Source organism: Manis javanica, chromosome 11 (genome assembly GCF_040802235.1).
Source record: "Manis javanica isolate MJ-LG chromosome 11, MJ_LKY, whole genome shotgun sequence".
NCBI classification, from domain to species: Eukaryota; Metazoa; Chordata; class Mammalia; order Pholidota; family Manidae; genus Manis; species Manis javanica.
Genome location: NC_133166.1, coordinates 80,729,143 through 80,749,704, shown reverse-complemented (window position 1 = coordinate 80,749,704; position 20,562 = coordinate 80,729,143). Strand labels below are relative to the sequence as shown.

Here is a 20,562-nt window from a genome sequence, read left to right as displayed (position 1 = left end):
GCTCCAGATACAAACCTTATTCAATAATGGGAACACTTGCTTGCTTCACCTCTTATTTCAGCTTTCTCTGGCCCCTCAGAGGTCTCCCCTTAGAACATGAATTGCACATTCTTGTGCGTGGTGTCAGATTGTTCCTAAGCACCCTATCACCAGTTTTTAAAAATATAAATTCTATTCTTCTGTGATCGGCCACTTGTTTCTCTCTTTGAGAACGTTAACAAACCTTTTAGCTTCGTAGGGAACAGAAAGTATTTCTTGCACATTCTCTCTTAAGTTAATTATTCAGCTTTCCGGGAAGGGCAATCTCTTGTGACGTACATACACTAAACATTTCCCAGTAACTTTCCACGATGGTGGGGAAGCATTAGAGAAATGGTGCAGGTGGCTAGCAACCGTGATACATTTTCTCAACCTGCTGCCATAAATGTTGCTCTATCTTCATTAAATCCCTTTATTCTGCTGCTGTTACAGGATTGTGTTGGTGACTAGAAATATTCTAGTTTATGTATAAGATTTTTAGGTTTGGCCTGTGTATAGTCATATAAGGTAGCGGTTTTTCAGAAGTAGTGAATGTTGATTGTCATCGTTAAGTACCTGCTAAGTGCCTTGGTTTTTTTCGAAGGCTGGGTCGTGACTTGAAAGTATGTGTGAACAGTAAGAACATTTGATAGTTTTGACATATTAACTTGAGAGGTCACCAACCTCCTTCTTGCCCATGATCATAATGAATAAATATTAACTGGGTAATAACTTTATTAAAGGAATAAACAGTCAAATCTCTTAAACAGTCAAATCTCTTAATAAGGATGTAAAACTCCTATCATGTTTTCCTTTACTAAACTTCACGTAGGAGGTTGAATGATTCCAGATGGCATCTCATGTATTCTGGGCCTGAGTTTCTTGTTTACTCTCATATTTACCAAAATACAGTTAAGTGTTCAAGATTATCAGGTCCCTGAAAAGTCATTTAGCCCTTAAACATACAACTTCAGATTGCCATGTATATATGGCCACCATTTTGCAAATTCCTCCAGACCTTAGCATTTAAAGATATTCCAGTTGTTTATTGTACCTGGAGAAGAAAGATTTGTGGGGCTGCAGTATGTGAATCTGTGGATTATAAAAAGTATATCTCTTGAAAAGCTAGTTTTCAAGATTACAGGAAATACAAGTCAACAGAGTATATAGATCACCCATAAACTGATGAATGTGTACTGTGCGAATGTATATTTTAAGTGGTCCCTTAATGCAGATGCATTTCCCCCTTAAAATTGCTGAGAAGTCCTCAGACCAATGCAGAAAAGGCTATCTTATTCATAATCTACCTAACATATAGAGTTTTTTTTATTAAAATAAAGTGAGAAAACCTAACTGTCAGATAGATGTCAGATCAGATGGTGAATGTCAAATATGAAACTAAATAATTACAGGCTAATGTGCTAAGTGTGAGGAGAGAGTTCCATGGAAAGAGCAGCGCAAGTGCTAAAGAGACAGCAATTACTTGACAATTGAAGAGTGGTAGGGGCGGTGCTGAGGTAGTCCTCATAGGGAAGCAGTGTTTGAGGTAAGTGTTGGACAGGAATGTACTTAAGGGATGAGAGGACATTTCCAGCAGTTCAATCAAAGACATAGATGTGGAAAACCATAATGTGTTTGGGGTGAGGAATTCTGTGTGGCTGGGAAGCAGTACATGGGGACTGGCAGTTGGGGATGTGGCTGGAGTTGAAAGGATGGGCATGGTCAACTCACTCTGGAGCAGCAGTGAAATTGAAGGGGGAGAAATCTGTTTCTGAGATTTTTTTTCCAGGGTTGATCTACATGGGAAGTGTTGCGTTATTAGATGTAAGAGAGGAGAGACTGGAAATAGGCTTCTTTTGTGGGTGTTTGGAGCAGGCGACCACGAGCCAGGATTGGGTTTTCAACGGATGAACAGATTTACATCGTGAAGGAATAAATGATCAATGGGCCTCGTTGTTTTTTGCTTTTTATTTTTGGTTTTAGATGTGTAAGTGTGTAGCTACTTTGCCCATGTGTTTGACCATAAGGAAGAGTGAACCTATTTTAACAAGTAAGTCTTGTTACCATTGGTAGTAAGATAAATAGCATCCTTTTCATACGTAGAGAGTTACATACAGTTTAAAAAAGCAGCAGAAGGTCATTCTAGAAAAGTTAAGCAAGTAAGAGTGGTGTTATGAACAACCTGGTACGTTGTGCTGGGGGATTTTGCTTGAATCTGACACCCAACATATTTCTTTTTATCCCCAGTGTCTGGTGTAATGCTGGGTAAACAATAGGCCCTTAAATGAATGGATGAGTGAATCCCTAAAATTCCTCTTTTTTTAAAACCTGACCCTGATGATTACCTCAAACTGGTGGACCAGACAAGAACACTTGAGACTAAATTTACTTTGAAGGTCAAACAAAGTCATAAGTATCCACATGGCGTCTGTATCCTGGTACAAATTTATAGTCACTAGTTTGACATAAGTTGTATGGTTGCTGATAAGAGTAAGAATTTGGGGCCCTAGCAGGTAGAAAATAACTGACTTTGCTTTATCTCTCGTGTTTTACAAGGAGAAAGCCATGGTGGTGAGCAAGAAACAGTTAGTCATGGTCTATTAATGAAGCAGAATCTTGCAGAGTTGATGGACATCGCTTAAAAACCTTTTATGTTTTGTCCTACTTTTGTACTTTTCCACACACAACTATCCCTGCATACAAGATGAACAAAAGGTGCACAAGAGTTGTGCTGAATGAATGTGTGTGTAGTGAATCCATATGTACCTTTCCTGAGCATAGCTTTCTTATTTTTTACTTACCTATTTGTGAACTAGCACTTGAAGGGACTAATTCTTCTACACATGCAGTTAGCTGTTTGAAGTTCAAATTCTCCCATAAGGACCTTCATTATACTCTTGGAATGCTGATAAACAGTTGGTATTATTTACACATCATTATATCCTCAGTATTTTTACATTGTCCTGTCTTTCTCCTTCCTCTTTTTGCTTCTTTCTTATCCCTTGACTTAGAGGGCTTCGTTTGTCCTATTCAATAACTGACTTAATTTTTCAGTGTTTAAAAAAATTACTGACTACTAACTGTATATCATGAACCACACTGGTCCCTAGGACCATAGAGATACGTAAGAAAGACATGGCTCTTCTCCAAAAGAAGCTCCAGTCAGTAGGAGAAGTAAACATGTATGTGTATCACCTGTAAGATGTAGTGATAATATAGCATAACACACAGCAAATATAGGGTTCTGTGTTATCATTCTAGAGAGAGACTAATTACAATGAGGATAAAGGTGGTTAGTCAGGGCAGACATCACAGGAAGGTTAGACCTAAGTCAAACCTAGAGCAGTGAGTCAGAGCGAATGGTGCATATTCCAGACAGAAGATCTGGTGTGATGGTGTGAGTCACTGGGTAGATGCCTGTGCCTTCAATGACTGCGAATGCAAGGTGCAGAGCAAATTTAGAGACAAATTAATGGGGTTAGCTCTCCATCTATCTAGAGCTAGTCTAGTCTTCAAAACACAGATCTCATCCCCTTTCTTTTTTTTTTGGTATCATTAATATACAATTACATGAGCAACATTGTGGTTACTAGATTCTCCCCATTATCAAGTCCCCACCACGTACCCCATTACAGTCACTGTCCATCAGCATAGCCATTTCTCTTTCTTTATGAAGCTTTCTCATACTATGCTAGCCCAAAGTATTTTTTCCCAAGAAAATGACAAAATCATGATCCCAAGCTATAGGAATCATAGAATAGTTGATTTTCAATATAGAAATAATTAACATAAATAATGTGTTATTATGTTTGAATCCAAAATAATCAGAGTAGGAGAAACAGAATAGAGCCTATGCATACAAAAAATAATTCAAAAGTCTTAGACTTCTGATAACTTCAAGGATGTAGGGATCCCCCAAATACTGTCCTCAATTTTGGGCTGCACTCACAGAAGCAGTCTTTCTGGAATGATGGAATTGAGAATCAGACACTACCTGGGAGAATGGCTCTCTACTATGTGTGCCCATTTGTAAGTCCTCAGAAACATACTCCCAGCAGCAAGCATGGCAGTGATGGGACTCGCATTCGTCCCATATGATTTGTTATAGAACCGGAGTACTTAGCTCAGAAGACAAAGGAGGAAAATTTGGGTTTACTCAAATATTAGGAAGAACTTTGGAAATGACCCCAGAGAGTAGACACAGAACCAATGTCTGAAAGTAGAGGGAACATTTTTGTTTAATATAAAAGAGCTGGTTTGGGTTTTGTTTCTGGACTTCTTTAAAACTGTGACCAGTTTAGGGAGACAATGAATTTTTGTCACTAGAGGTGTTTGAGTATGGTGAGTACTGAAGATAATTTAATAGTCGGCTGGATAGGAAGGTTTTTCCAAATGTCATTTTCCAAAATCTCCACAGACACCCAGGGATTCCTATATTTTTTTCCCCAAGGGAGTCTGCAAGATAAAAACTATTTTCATAATAACACTGAGATGGTATTTGCCCTTTTGACAGTGTTAAACATTAGTGCTGATGCTTCAAAAGCAACGGAAGCTTACAATTCTGGTGCTTCAACATGAATCAAGGCAGTAGCACTGTGTTAAATCTCAACTGCCACGCACTCGCAGGAAAAAGAATGAAAAGAAAAAAGCCAGCTTCATTTAAGAGTATCTTTGGTAAACAGTGAGAATTACCAATTTTATTAAAACTGGAGTTTTTCTCTTTTTTTCTTTTAAAAACTCAACTCTTGAGCATATGTCTTTTTAATACTGTATGACAAAAAGGAAAGTATACGTATAAAGCATTTCTGTAGCATAACACAGTACAGTAGTTATTTTGATAAAAAGTTCTTTGTGATCATTAAAGTTGTGAATGAAACTAGCCCCTTTTTCACTGAACCCCTTTTCAGTTTGAAAATCTGACTGGCAAATTGTGGTTATTAATGCCTTGATATTTGGTAGACATTTTCCTGAAAATGAACAAATGAACACTTCAAAGAAAATGGCCAACAGTATTTTTTGCCAAAGATAAAATTCAAGTTCTGAAGCAAACATTTGAATTTTGGCAATCTTTTATCTGCCACCATGAGCTTGACAGCTTCTCTATATTTGGGGACTTTTCTGGTAAGATGGGTAGTGACATTTTTTAAAAATTGATTTTACTTTTAATAGGATAAGATGACATACAACAGAATTTGAAAGTTCTGTGCCTCTCAGTGTGGGGATGGATCATGGGATGTGGATAGAGTGGCAGTTAGTCTCCCTCTACTAGCTGTAAACCAGCACTGTTGGGCCAGGGCAGCTTTCTTTCTAAAGTCAGTAGGAATGGTCCAAGAGAGTTTATGTAGAAAGAGTATGCGATTAGTAATTTATATGTACCAAATAATTTGGGGATGACTCTATAGTACTGCACCCAACTAGGTTGAGTCTGTCAAGGTATCAGAGGTTCACAACACAAAAGATAAAGCAATAAACATAATTACCTCATCAGATTGTAGTAGTTGGATTTTTTTTTTTGTACTGGTAAGGTTTTGGGTATTGAATGTGGTTGGGCTTGACATAGTAGACTTAATTCTCTTGTAGACGCTCTCATTCCTTTAAAAGAATAGATTATAGTGATAGGAAGCTTTTATATTTTCTTAAGCCAACCCTTGCCTTATCAGTATTCTTAACTTTAATGTTCCTTTATAATATTACCCAGGTCACTCACCGGCCAAAAAGATGGGTGTGCTCATTACTAAAGGCCATCCTGTTATTTGGCTTTCTGACATATTAGGATAGTATTTGTGGGGCTAACTCTTACAGGTGGAAACTATAAGTAAATGAGGTGGTGTTTACTCCCCCCAGATTCTTGGGCAAGGCCAAATAAACTGGAGAAAAAAAGTAAATTACTGTGCAGTTGCAACTGTAGAAGAAAGTTCTAAATTTTGGGGGGTTGCTTGAGATATTTGCACTAAATGTACCTCCTTTACTTTGGATCCTTTTGTTACATTCCATTCCAGAAGCAAAATTTATCAAGCCTCCAAGACCTACTGACCTGTCATCACATCTTCCCCTGTTAAAAGAAGCTTCCTTTGAGGAACTAGTCTTTGCTAGTTAATCCCATCAATCGAAAACCTGCATTTCAAAACAGTCAGTGAATACAAAACAGAGCATAGCTTTGTTTAGATGAAATCTTTAGACTTTAGGAGTCTATCAGGTTCTTACATAACAGTTCTTGGTTGAGCTGCTTTTCTGTTTAAACAAAAAATAGCGTTGAAGGTTTTAAGTTCTAAGGACTAAACTCAAACTCAAGATGTGGTCTACTCACACTTCTGAAAACATTTAGAAAATGTAGTACTTGGCTGTTTTGCACATCTTTGTGAATTGTAAAATAAAGACAAGATTACAAATAAAAATTATCCAAATTCTCCATAAAGAATAGATTTGTACTTTTCTAAATCTATAAAATCTTCTACCTTGGGCTAAAAAAGCAAAAGATCCTCTCCACTAAAGAAACAAATTTAGGATGGCAGATTTTTTAGCTTGAGAATAAAGGGTGAAAGTAGGTACTTTAGAAGAAAAGAAACCTGGAGTCATTTTTGTATCAAAAAGTGCAAGAATCAAAACCTTTAATTTTTGTTTCATGACTTAATAATTGTATTTTTCTTACCTCTAAAAAAAAATAACCATACGCAATGATTGTAATAAATAATTTTTTTCCTTTAAAAGTCTTATAACTTTAGGATCAAACGACTTCCAAATTTAACTTGATTAATTTCTGAATAAGAAATACCACTTTAAAATAAAATTCTTGCATTCTAAGAGTATTAAAAACAGCCAAAAACAAGAAAGGAGACTATATTGTTTTAAAGCATGCTTGAATAAATAAATGTTTTGCAGATCACTAATAGTCAATAACATTATTTGGAAGGTTGGAAGGTAATCTGGTTTACATTAAACATATTTACACTTTAAAATGCCTCATGAATTCAGTCAAGCTTTACTGCAACCAGATGGTAAGAAATATGAAAATATATAGAGTTGTGCTGTATTCAGATCATCGTTATCTAAGGGATTCAATCCACCAGATTTTGAAAGATTGCTTGGCATGTGTTTTTCCAGAGAGCACAGTCAGATGAACTGGAAAAAATTGAAAAGCATGGCCGGTCCTCAAAAGACAAGGAAAACGCCAAGTCTCTGGACAAACCTGAGCAGTAAGTGCACTTAGGACCCTGCCGAGGGCACCCAGGCCAGGGGCACTTCCTTTCCATTTGGAAAGTGCAGTGTCTTCTATGCATAATTATTGTGAATGCTGTGAGGATAAGCATCTGTTTGTATGAATTATATTTTCCTCTTAACTTGGCTTTATTTCCTTAGGTTCCTTTATGAACTATCACTAATCCCCAACTTTTCAGAGCGAGTCTTTTGCATCCTGTTCCAGTCCACGTTTTCAGAAAGCATTTGCTCAATTCGGCGCAAACTGGAATTGCTGCAGAAGTTGTGTGAGGTGGGTTCTGGTCTGCGGGGAGCTGAAGCTTGGGTTCTGACATTTTATTGTATTCAGAAGTGAAACACAGTAGTGAAACATAGTATTTTTTTTTCAGTAGTGAAAAAAAAAAGTTTTCTTTTATTTACTCTGAGTGTGCCTAAGAGTTGGAGGCTAGCGCTCCCACAGAAGAGAACATAGTGTGATAGAACTTAAAGATCAAAGCACATGTTCAGAAAGCCGTGCTGGAGCTCAGCCATCACAGGCCCAGTTCTGGAGGTTTTTGTCCCTTCTGCTTTTGCCAAACGAAAATCTTCACTTTTCATGGTCCTCTCAAACATCAGACATTCAACTGAGTGAATTTTGAAGACATTTTATTTACTTGCCTTTGTTTCTGGAAGGGCCCTTCAACAAATTGTTAATGATTCAAACCAAATGATGTAGGGACAGCTGTATGACTCAACAAGATAAATGTGCTTCTCCACACAAAGAATAAATGCTGGCAGAAATTACTAATATTAACGTTTCAGACAATTTGTCAAAAATCAATAGTACCATTTGTCGTGGTTGTGGTAAATCATTGTGAAAAGTATTAAGATGTGATTAAAGACACATTTTCAGAGGAAGTGATGCAAATTCAAGTTAAGCTTTGTGTTTTGGACGTAGTGAGTGTGAACTTTTCACAGAGGAATCTGAATTTGGAAGTGAATCTTCAAAACGGCTCTTTTGTTTCCCACAGTTTGTGCCAGTTTGCATTGCACCAGAGATATGTACAATTAGAATGATGGCAGTCACAACTTTTTGTAGTACTTCTCATTTTACAGCCTTATTTGTGTTGCTTGCATCATAGAAATAGTCTCTCTGGTTATCTGTCAGCTTACAAAACACACCTGAATGCCTGTTGGAGGTACAACTTCTTAAAATGCACTTTTGGACACACTGCCCCATAGGACACATACCTAATCATGAGCAACGATAAAGTTGGGATGCGACCCCACATGACTTGTATAATATCAACATCTGCCACTGTCTTAAGATAATTCAAACAAAACATTGAATAAGAGAGAAAATGGTCTTCCTCCTGTTTTACAGACGCTAAAAAATGGCCCAGGGGTCATGCAGATTCTGGGCTTGGTTCTTGCATTTGGCAACTACATGAATGGTGGAAATAAGACTCGGGGACAGGCAGATGGCTTTGGATTAGACATCCTTCCAAAGCTGAAAGATGTCAAAAGCAGTGTAAGTATTTCATGTTAATGTATGTAGGCACGTTGAGGATTAGACATTTGGTTTCCTAGTAAGTTTGACTAAACACGAGTTGTGATAAATGTTTCTTAATGTTCCAGGGTCAAAAGTTAATGTTCTGAGCTAGATAAAAGCAATGGCCATCATGTATTTGTGATTTTGTAAATAATAATATTTCCCAAAATGAGTGATTTTGAATCCTATGTCTAATAAATAGTTGATTAGAAGATATTGTAAAATAAAAATCATTATTTTTTCATTCTATCTTTACCGTGTCTGATAATATTTATCTTTTTGTACTTTGAGGACTAATTCATTTCTGTAAATTAGAGAGTATATCCATTACTTTCTTCTTCTCTTCTGTGTTAAGCAGTGGAGACCAAAAGGCCCATGTTTTAAAAACAAAACAGATGAGTGAAAGTAGCTTGTAAATAAAATATCAAAGGCAAACCTGTTTTTCTACATATTATCCTCTCCTTGATACTGGTATGTGTGGGAATGTCCAAAACCTTCTGCTGGCTTCATTATTTTTTTGGTCCTACTTCTGTGGGTGTGTTCATTTAAAATTAACATCTAAGGGATTTGGAGAGTGTCCATGGAAATAGAAGATGAGGGAAACAATTATGATGGTCAGAGTTAAAGTCTGAGATTATAAACTTAGAAAATAATAGAATTCTGTGTCTGTGGTAGAACAGTCTCCACAAAGAACTGTATGATGAAGGACATGATTTTAAAATACTGTTTAAGTAAGCAATTGGCTTATTGAAATGAAAATACATAGAATTACCTTTCCTAGACAATGAAATAATCTCCCTCATAAGAAAAATACTTTTTTGTACTTTTTTGTCAGTCAAAAACTTGTTTGTTCATTCATACATCTCCTCCTACATTCATTTCACATTCCTTCATTGGGCTTCTATAAAATACCAGGCACTCACAAGACTGAATAAAATTATCCTTCCTTGGAACACCAGTATATAATTTTGTGGTTTTTATGGTTATAGTAGTTCAAATGCTATAATATTTGCATGATACACATTTTCATAGGAATCTCCAATATGTCAACCTGATAAATCACATCGGTTCAAAAATAAAAGCTCTCCTCTAAATACGTGATTCACATACTGTTCTTGAATAGTTTTTACCAACTGATAGTTGGAGTAAAATAACTCACTTTTGCAAATAGCATTGTAGTATAAATAGCATTAATGTTTAACTTGCAAAAAATGGATCTGAAATGGATTCTGATGATCATAATTATATATGAATCAGGGATTATTTGGTGTTTTTTGTTTGCATTTGTTGATACATCTTATTTAATATTCCAATAAGTTAAATTTCATTACCTTAAGTAATTAAGAGACAATCTAGATAAAAATGAAATATGAATCAAGAAGCAAGATCATTTTTTGTAATATTACTTGCATGCACACAAGAGCTATGCAAAATCTTCCTGATTTGATTCTTTCTCTATAAAACAAATATAATTGTATCTACTCTCTAGTTTTATTTGTAGACCTAAGTGGATGGAGCTAGTAATGCGACTGCTTAGAATTTTAACTCAGTATACCTATTGGCAGGCATTTAATACATGCATTGTTACTGATTCAGGTATTGCTAACCATTTCTGTTTTACAAGATAGGAAAGAAAAAGGAAGTCCAGTTACTTAAATCATTTTACAAGCAACTCCTGTTTCTAATAAAAAGTTTTATCATTTATTTTTTGTGATAACTTTAATTATTGTTGCTATATTACTATGTAATATATTATTACTATATATTCCTATGAGGGAAGTCTCTAATTGATATATTACCATATCATATCAAGCTCAATTATAAATGGACTTTGCTGCTTTTTATGGATATGCTAGATTGAATATTCTAAGGAATGTAGTTGTGCCACAGGGCTTGTTTTTAAAATACATCTTTGGTCTCCACATTCAGATTATCTAGTACTAATCTTGAACAATGCAAAAAAAATTAAAAATTTATGCCTTTAAATGTGTCAGAAAGGAGATGAAAAGCTGTTCTTTGAACACTTTTAGATATGAAACAATTTTACATTTTTTCTATAGAACTATAAAACTATACTACACGTCGCATTATCTATAGATGCATAGATATTGTTTGCTGACATACAATTTATAATATGTATTTGTATTTTTAAAGCTCCTGCTTACTTGAAATAATACTTAATTTTTTTATTTCTCTAATCTATATACTAACAAAGTCTCAAACTTATGTTGGAGTGATAAGCACCGGTCCAGGTGTATAGAAATGCTGACAATATTTCATCATTTTGGTTAAGATAGTAGTTACATCTTTTAGTAATAAAACATAAAAATTAATGGACTAATTTTCTGATCAAGGCAGGTGAAAGCAGGACCATATTTAGAGCTGAGACTCCATCCTTAAACAGCTATGTTCCCACATGAAGCTCAGATTGGAATGCTGGGTAAAAATAAAATCATCCATGCCATTAAACTCTTTAGATATAATGACTGAAGTAACTTGAAATATAGAATTTCACATTTTATTCTAAATGTTCCCATCCAATTATGCAGATTTAATGGAATTTATTTAACACTGTATATTTAATAATTTTAATAATATATTTTTAATGACTTTGGTCTTTCCACCTAGGACAATAGCAGAAGCCTTTTGTCATACATTGTTTCCTATTATCTTCGAAATTTTGATGAGGTAAGACAATTTTAACATAGTCATATTTTGTTATTTATTGTTGAGTGATTTGGCAGTGTTTGTTGTTTTTTGCCATTACTGCTGTTGTATTGGTCTTCATTATATTGATGCTGATTTTCTTAAAAATTATGTGTTTCTTGCTAATCAGGATGCTGGAAAAGAACAGTGTGTCTTTCCACTACCAGAACCCCAAGACCTGTTTCAGGCTTCACAGATGAAGTTTGAAGATTTTCAAAAAGATCTCAGAAAACTAAAGAAAGACTTGAAAGGTAGCATAATCTTAAACTCGTGTTTGTTACTTATCCTTTTTTAGTGAGAGAGGACAGACTTTTCAGTGTTTTTGAAAAAAGTTAAGTCTTTTATCACCTTGTAGAACTAAAAATGTTTGAATGTGGCAAAAGAAAAATTTTACCAGTGATCTTACTCTTTTATTCTTTAAAGAGCTATGTGTATTAGAAAGTTAGTCATTGAATCATGTATTGGGCATTTGAATGGCAATCTCTTTCATCAGGAGCAAACGTGATCATCTTCTTTCCACTTTATAGCCAAGAACATTCGTACATTTATCATATCATTGTTAAAACATAAATAGTCCCTCCCCATCCTCCCTTGGTATACTTGCCCAAGATTTTGTGGCTTGAGAACTTTCCCGGAAGCAAAATATCTTCTTTCACATACTTGGCAAAAAATACCCACATGTGTATAATGTTTAAGGAGCCTTATACCAAATAATTTTGAAGAGACTCTGAAATCCTCCAAATTTTTAAATTAAAAAACATTCAAAATAAAAGGCACCCAAATTGTAAAGGAAGAAGTAAAACTGTCCCTATTTGCAGATATGATTTTATGTATAGAAAACCCTAAAGACTCCACCAAAAAATCTATTAGAACTGATATATGAATTCAGTAAAGTTGCGGGATACCAAACAAATCTACAAATATCTGTTGTATTTTTATACACTAACAACCAACTATCAGAAAGAGAAATTTTGTAAACAATTCCATTTAGAATTGCATGAAAAAGAATAAAATACTGGGAACAAATTTAACCAAGGAGGTGAAGAACTGGACTCTCACTATAAGACATTGATGAAAGAAATCGGAGATGACGCAAGTAAATGAAAAGATATTCCATGCTCATAGATTAGAAGGATTAATATTCTTAAAATATCTGCATTACCCAAAGCAATCTACAGATTCAATGCAATCCTTATCGAAATATCAGTGGCATTTCATAGAAATAGAGCAAACAATCCTAAAATTTGTATGGAACCACAAGAGATCCCGAATGGCCAAAGGGATCTTGAGAAAGAAGAACAAAATATCACTCCCTGATTTCAAAATTACTCCAAAGCTATAGTAATTAAATCAGTATGGTATTGGCACAGAAACAGACATAGAGATTATTGTACCAGAAATAAACCCATGTTTATATGGTCAATTAATATATGACAAAGGAAGCAAGAATATGCAATGGGAAAAGACAGTCTCCTCTGTAAATATTTATTACGGCCCTGGGGCATGTTAGGCAATTGTTAGGTGCTGCAGGTACCCAAAAGACAATCATCACTGTTGAGATCTGAAATCCTGTCACTCTTTCGTTCCTCCTTAGAGCCTCAGATATGGTGCTCATTAATCAAGCCCAAGAATGACAGCCTTGTTTAAAAAAATAAGTAAATAAAACTATATTATGTTTATATAATACTACATTACTATATACTTAAGTATGATTTCTTAAAGCAATAAAAAGCCAATCCACTTATGTATAGTATTTATCATACTTCAAAATTATGCAAGGTGTTCTGGTTTGCTTATGAAATTCTACTCTCTCTCTTCCCAGTGTGGTGTTGGGGCATTTCTGGGTTATCTAGAAAGTACTTCCCACTTTGATCAACAATTCAGTTTTGCAAAGTAGAATTTCATGGTTTGCAGGTGATTTGATAAACCAGAGGAATGGTAATATTATTTCTGGGGAATTTATGTTTGCTTTGGGTTCATCTGGTTATCACTTCAGAATGTTACCTCATTTATTTTTCATGTCTACATGCTTTCTTACTGTAGTTATTAAATATATATGTAGCCCTGAAAATGGCAAGTTCTCACAAGACTTAGAGTTAAAAAGAGAACTAACACACACCAGATAATGGGATTGAAAAGGACGAGCAGTCAATGCTCTGAAGACTGTGTCCTCTTGCACATCTGTCTTCTCCAGCAATGTGGTAACTACGAAGGTTCAGTACTGAAGAAACAGCTTAGCAATATTGAGTCCCTCAGAAGGTTAGGAAGGTGATGATTTTAACCCAATGGTTTACACTTTTTATAAGGGAAAAGCCTATTCCCTCAACTAGCACCTATAGCATTTCCCTAGCACAGTATTTTCTCAAATTTGTCCATAGGTGTGTTTGGTACCCTAGAAATGGGGGGTTACATTACCAAGTGAATTAAAAGAGAATTAAAAAAAAATTCACAGTGTTCTCTGAAAGAAAAGTTGGCAAAAGTTGCCCAATTTATTTTATCACAAAGCTCTCTTTTTACATAGTATCTGGTAGGTTCTCTTGGAACACACTAAGTAGTAGAAACCTGGGACTCTGTTAATAACAGATGCATGGCATTTGCTCTGAGGAAGTTACAGTAAAGGTGGGGAAATGAAGCGGTAGTTCATGAAATAATGTAATTTTGTGCTACTATTTTTGTAAAATGAGCTATTCATGAAGTAATGTAATTTTATGCTACTGTTTTTGTAAAATGAGCTATTACAATAGCTTGAAGAGCTATTTGTAAGGTTGTCACACTCTTAGGTATCCTTTACAAACTGACACAAATCATTATTTAATCAAACCTTTTTTTTTTGTTTTCTAAAATTTGAGTTTTTCCATGGAAAATAAGATGTTTTATGCCATAAGGAAGGAAATCTTATGAACTGAAATTTACATTCAATTTCTGGGATAGATTTAGCATGTATGTACCATCTCATATCTACAAGGCATAAAATAAAACTGCCACATGTCCCTCTTTGGAGTGAGATACATACATACATTGATCTAAATGGGAGTCAAATGGGAGATTATTAGGTTATGTTATTTTGGTCATAATTAGTTTAAAATAATATCTACTTTAGTAAATGTAGACTATTAAAAATGATTCCTTCTATGGGGTCAAGTTAGGTAATCATTTAAGAAGATTCACATAGCCTGTCTTTTTTTTTTTTTTTTTTTTTTGCAGAAGCAAGTTGTTTTAAGAAGTTTTAGGTAATGAGATGATGTATGTAAAGAATTTATCTCATTACTTTCTATGTAATTACCAATAAATGTTGAATATTCATAATAAGGAAAACAGAATAAATAGTGCAATTAGTTTGATAAAGGCTGATTATTATAACCATTTATTTACTCATCCTCTGGTTCTAAAACTTTGCTTCTGCTCAGAAACTTAATTTTTATTTTTAAGTAAAGACTGAGAAATAACATGTTATGGCTTGGATATTTTGATTAGACAACTGAATCTCATTTTAGCATTTTATAAGAACATCCTTTGTGTTTTGTTTCTGTACTTGTTCCCAAGATTTCCACAGCAACTCAGGGTGCTCCCTCGGCTCTGAGCTCAGTGACATGTAGTCTGTTAAGCAACCTGATCGGCTTTTGATCTCTTCGGTCTGTCAGCAGCTATTCTTGATGAAGTCACGCCAAATGATGACTTCTGTTCCAGTGCCTTTCTGGGTTAGAAATTGTAGCACTTGCCACATGACTTAAATCAACTCAACTTGTACAGAACACTGAGTAATTAAGTTACCGGAACTGGACAAGAATGTTCTCATGCAAATTCTTCCCTATACCCTCTACCTCCCACCCCCTCAAACCCCAGCTTTTAAACCTGGCTTGAAAATGTTTAAAATTCATTAACAGTATCTTCAAGTTGAAGTAATGTCCGTGTCCTGAGATATGTAGGAAAAACCAGTCTTGAAACCTCTTTGTATTGATTTGTATTCGTTTGTAGCTATTATGTTTACAATGGCAGATTTCTGATATTTAGGAACGAAATGTTTTTCTTTTTTTTGTTTGAGGAAAGATAAAGTGATGTTATTAACTCAATTCAAATGCAACCAATGGCTTTCTAAAAAATAACTCTTTGATATGATTTTTAAATGAATTGAGTTCAAGCATAACAACATCAGACAACATTGAAAAATGTAAAGAAAATGTATTTATCCATAATTCCATAATCCGATGATAAAGTTAAAATTTTGGTATATTTGTATCTGGTGCGTGTGTGTGTGTGTATGTGTGTGTGTGTGTGTGTATTGCACATGCATGAATTATACCATTGGACCCATGATGCACATAATTTTGCTAATTTTTGTCCATTCTGTAATCTTTGCTTTATAGTTGGATTATTTCATTTACCTTAACATTCTCTCTTCTTTTTGGTTTTCTATTGTCTTGATAAATTTCTCACTATCCTCTCCCTGACTCCTCCAACACATTGTGGAAGTCATACATAATATTTCTATTAATTTGTTGACTGTCCTTAAATACATGTTTTCTTAATTTATGTTATTTTATAACATGGTGTAAATTTATTTAGTATATTTATCTTCCAAAATAACATGAGAGGTTTAGAACATTCTAATAATTAAAATACTCCCATCTTCCTTCTAGTGTTTTCTAGACCTTTAGTCCTATCTTTTTTCTTTTAAATATTAACACTTTATAATTGTTAGGTAATAACATTTACCAATATATTTAGGCAATAGCTGTGGCCACCCATTTTCTCCCTTCTCACTTTGTTGTTCTCTCAGTGAGGGTAGTTGGTGGTAAACTCTTTGAAAATGACTGATAAAAATATTTCCCTCATTATTGAATGATAGTTTGTTGGATATAGAATTCTGGATTGACTTATTTTTCATCAACAGTTTAAAGATACTTTTTTTTCCTGCCATCTCTCATCACTGATAAGTTTGTTTTCAACCTAATTATCCTTCTTTTGTAGATAATCTGTCTTTTCATTATGGTGACTTTTAATTTTCTCATTATCCTTATTCATCTTGCTTTAATATGTATAGTATGAATTTATTAAAAATTATTTTTATTAAGGTATAGTTAACATACAATATCATATTAATTTCAATGTACAACAGTAATTGGACACATATACATTATGAAATGCTCACCATGAGAAATTTATTTACATCTATCATCATACAGAGTTATTACAGTATTATTGACTGTATTCCCTATGCTGTACCTTTCATCCCATAATTTATTTTATAATTGGAAGTTTGTACCTCTTTATCCGCTTCATCTATTTCACCCATCTCCTACCCACCTCCCCTATGGCAATCACCTATTTGTTTCTTATATTTAGGAGTATTTCTGTTTTCTTTGTTTTGTTGTTTAGATTCCACATATAAGTGAAATTATATGGTATTTGCCTTTTTCTGTCTGACTTACTTCACTTAACATAATACCCTCTGGGTTCATTCAAGTGGTTGCAAATGGTCCCCTTTTCTCATCCTCACCAACACTTATCTCTTGATGATACTGGCCATTCTGACTGGTGTGAGGTGACGGCTCATTGTGGGTTTGATTTGCATTTCCCTGTTGATTTGTGATGTTGAGCATCTTTTCATGTGCCTGTTGGCCATCTGTGTGCCTTCTTTGGAAAAAAATGTCTATTCAGGCCCTCTGTCCATTTTTAAATTAGTTTTTTTTTTGGTGTTGAATTATATGAATTCTTTATATATCCTGGATATTAACCTTTACTGGATATATTATTTGCATATACCTGATTCAGTAAGTGCCTTTTCCTTTGTGGTGCAAAGGCTTTTTAATTTGATGTAGTCTCATTTATTTTTGCTTTTGTTGCCCTTGTCTGGGGAGCTATATCTGGAAAAAAAACTGCTAAGGCCAGTATCCAAGAGCTTATTGCCTCTTTTTTTGAGGAGTTTTATAGTTTCCAGTCTTACATTTAGTTCTTTAATCCATTTTGAGTTTGTTTTTGTGTATGGTGTAAGACAGTGATCCAATTTCATTCTTTTGCTTGTGGCTGTCCAGTTTTCCCAACACCATTTACTGAAGAGACCGTCTTTCTCCCATTGTATATTCTTTGCTCTTGGATTAATTGACCATATAAGTGTGGGTTTATTTCTGAGCTTTCTATTCTGTTCTGTTGATCTCTGTGTCTGTTTTTGTACCAGTACCCTGTTTTGATTACTAGAGCTTTGTAGCATAATTTGAAATCAGGGAACATGATAGCTCAAACTTTGTTCTCCTTTCTCAAGATTGCTTGGCTCTTTGGGTTCTTTTTGGTTCCATACAAATTTTAGGATTTTCAAATTGTGTAAAAACTGCCACTGATACTTAGAGATTGCATTAAATCTGTAGATTGTTTTGGTTGTTTGGAAATTTTTTTAAATGCTCATTTTTCCTAACCAAGAGCATAGTATGTCTTTCCATTTATTTATGTCACCTCCAATTCCTTTCATTAATGTCTTATAGTTTTCAGAGATAGGTCTTTCACCTCCTTGGTTAAATTTATTCCTAGGTATATTATTCTTTTGATGTAATTGTAAATGGAATTGTTTCCTTAACTTCTCTTTATGCTAGTTTGCTATTATATGTGAAATATAATGATTTCTATATATTGATTTTGTATCCTGCAAATTTATTGAATTAATGTATTAGTTCTAATAGATTTTTGGTTGGAGTTTTAAATACAGCTTCATGTGATCTGCAAATAGTGACACTTCTTTCTTATCAATTTTAATGCCTTTTCTTTTCCTCATCTGATTTCTATGGCTAGGACTTCCAGGGCTATATTGAATAAAAGTGGTGAGAATGGGCATCCTCGTCTCATTTCTCATCTTAGAGGAAAAGTTTTAGCTTTACATTGTTAATGTATGATATTAGCTGTGGATTTGTCATATATGGCCTTTGTTATATTGATGCATGCTCCCTCTATACCTACTTTGTTGAAAGGTTTTGTCATAAATGGATGTTGAATTTTGTCAAGTGCCTTTTTCTGTATCTGTTGAGATGATCATATGACTTTTGTCTTTCCTTTGGTTACCATGGCATGTCACAGCAATTGATTTGCTGACACTGAACCATCCTTGCATCCCTGAAATAATTGCCACTTGATCATGGTGAATGATCCCTTTTTGTATTGTGTCTGTCTGATTTTGTTACCAGGTTAATGCTGGTCTTGTAGAATGCATTTGGAAGCCTTCATTCATCTTCAATTATTTCGTACAGTTTTAGAAGGATACATATTAACACTTCTTTAAATGTTTGGTACACTTCTCCCATGAGGCTGATAGGTCCTGGACTTTTGTTTGTTAGGAGTATTTTGGTTACTGATTCAATTTTGTTACTTTAATCAGTTCATATTTTCTCTTTCTTTTTGATTCATTCTTGGAAGATTGCATGTTTCTAGGAATATATTCATTTCTTCTGGGTTGTCTACTTCATTGGCACATAGTTGTTCATAGTAATTATAAATCCTCTGTATTTTTGTGGTGTTTGTTATAACTTCTCTTTTATTTCTAAATTAATTTGAGTCTTCTCTTTTTCTTGATGAGTCTAGCTGAAGGTTTATTAATTTTGTTTATCTTTCAAAGAACCAGCTCTTAGTTTCATTGATCTTTTCAATTGTTTTAGTCTCTATTTCATTTTTTGTGTTCTGATCTTTTTTATTTCCTTCCTTTTACTAACTTGAGGTTCTTTTCTTCTTTTTCTAGGTCCTTTAGATATAAGGTTGGATTGTTTACTTTAAAGTCTTCTTTTATGAGACAGGCTTGTATTGCTATAAACTGCCATCTTAGAATATTTTGCTGTGTCCCAAAGATTTTGAACTCTTGTGTGTCTATTTTAATTTGTCTCAAAGAACTTTTTGATTTCCTCTTTGATTTCTTCATTGACCCTTCAGTTGTTCAGTGACATGTTGTTTAGGCTGCATGTGTTTGTATTTTTTCCAAGTTTTTTTTTTGTTATTGACTTATAGTTTCATGGCATTGTGGTTGAAAAACATGCTTGATAAATTTCAGTCTTAAAATTATTGGGACTTTTGTCGCCTAACACGTGGTCTGTTCTGGAGAATGTTCTATGTGCACTTGAAAAGAATGTGCAATCCACCGTTTGGGGATGTATTGTTCTGTATATATCTGTTGTGTCCATTTGTCTAATGTATTGTCCACAGCCCATTTCCTTGCTGATTTTCTGTCTGGATGATCTATACATTGATATAAGTGGGTTGTTAATGTCCCCTACTATAATTGTATTACTGTCAATTTCTCCCTTTATGTCTGTTAATATTTGCCTTATATATTTAGATGCGCCTATGTTGGGTACACAGATATTTACGATTGTTTATCTCTTGTTGGGTTGATTCCTTTATCATTATGTAATGTCCTTCCTTGTATCTTCTTACCATCTTTGTTTTAAAGTCTATTTTGTGTGATATGGGTACTGCTACTTCAGCTTTTTTTTTTTCCAGTTCTATTTGATGGAATATCTTTTTCCATCCTTCAGTTTCAGTCTGTATTTGTCTTTAGGTCTGAAGTGAGTCTCTTATAAGCAGCATATTGATAGATCTCACTTTTTCAAACCTGTTCTGTCACTCTATGTCTTTTGATTGGAACATTTAGACCATTTGCATTTAAAGTAATTATTGATAGATATGTGCTTATGCCATTTTTGTAATTGTTTTCTGGCTGTTTTTGTTGTTCTTCTCTGATGCTTTCTTCTCTTGCTCCCTTCCCTTGTGAGTGGTAACTTTCTTTAGTATTATGCTTGTATTCCTTCCTTTTTATTTTTTGTGTATCTAGCATAGGTTTTTGGTTTGTGGCTACCGTGAGGTTCATAGATGATGTTCTAAGTACATAGCAGTCTATATTAAGTTGATAGGCACTTAAATTTGAATACATTCTAAAAGCACTGTGTTTTCATTTTTGCTCTACCTCACTAGCTAGTACAGTCAGACCCTACTCCTATCCATGCTGTCAAGGTACAGGGGGAATGTAAACAGTAGTACTCACTGGCCCCTCCTACTCTGGAGAGATTTTGAGCAGACACATCACTATTTGGAGGATGCTGCAGTGTTCATAATGGGGTTCCTTCAGTTGTGTTCCAAATGCC

The 20,562-nt window shown here is 34.4% G+C and overlaps 1 protein-coding gene across 2 annotated transcripts in view; it reads left to right on the top strand.

Annotated features, from left to right (window-relative positions):
* The window catches only part of FMN2 (formin 2), a 321,858-nt gene that overhangs the window by 194,371 nt on the left and 106,925 nt on the right, over nucleotides 1-20,562 (top strand). For both annotated transcript variants that reach the window (XM_073216758.1, XM_073216759.1), the window contains exons 9-13: nucleotides 7,120-7,211; nucleotides 7,375-7,504; nucleotides 8,576-8,722; nucleotides 11,372-11,431; nucleotides 11,580-11,700. In XM_073216758.1, the coding sequence (XP_073072859.1) occupies nucleotides 7,120-7,211; nucleotides 7,375-7,504; nucleotides 8,576-8,722; nucleotides 11,372-11,431; nucleotides 11,580-11,700 (550 nt within the window). The remainder of the gene's footprint in view (nucleotides 1-7,119; nucleotides 7,212-7,374; nucleotides 7,505-8,575; nucleotides 8,723-11,371; nucleotides 11,432-11,579; nucleotides 11,701-20,562) is intronic.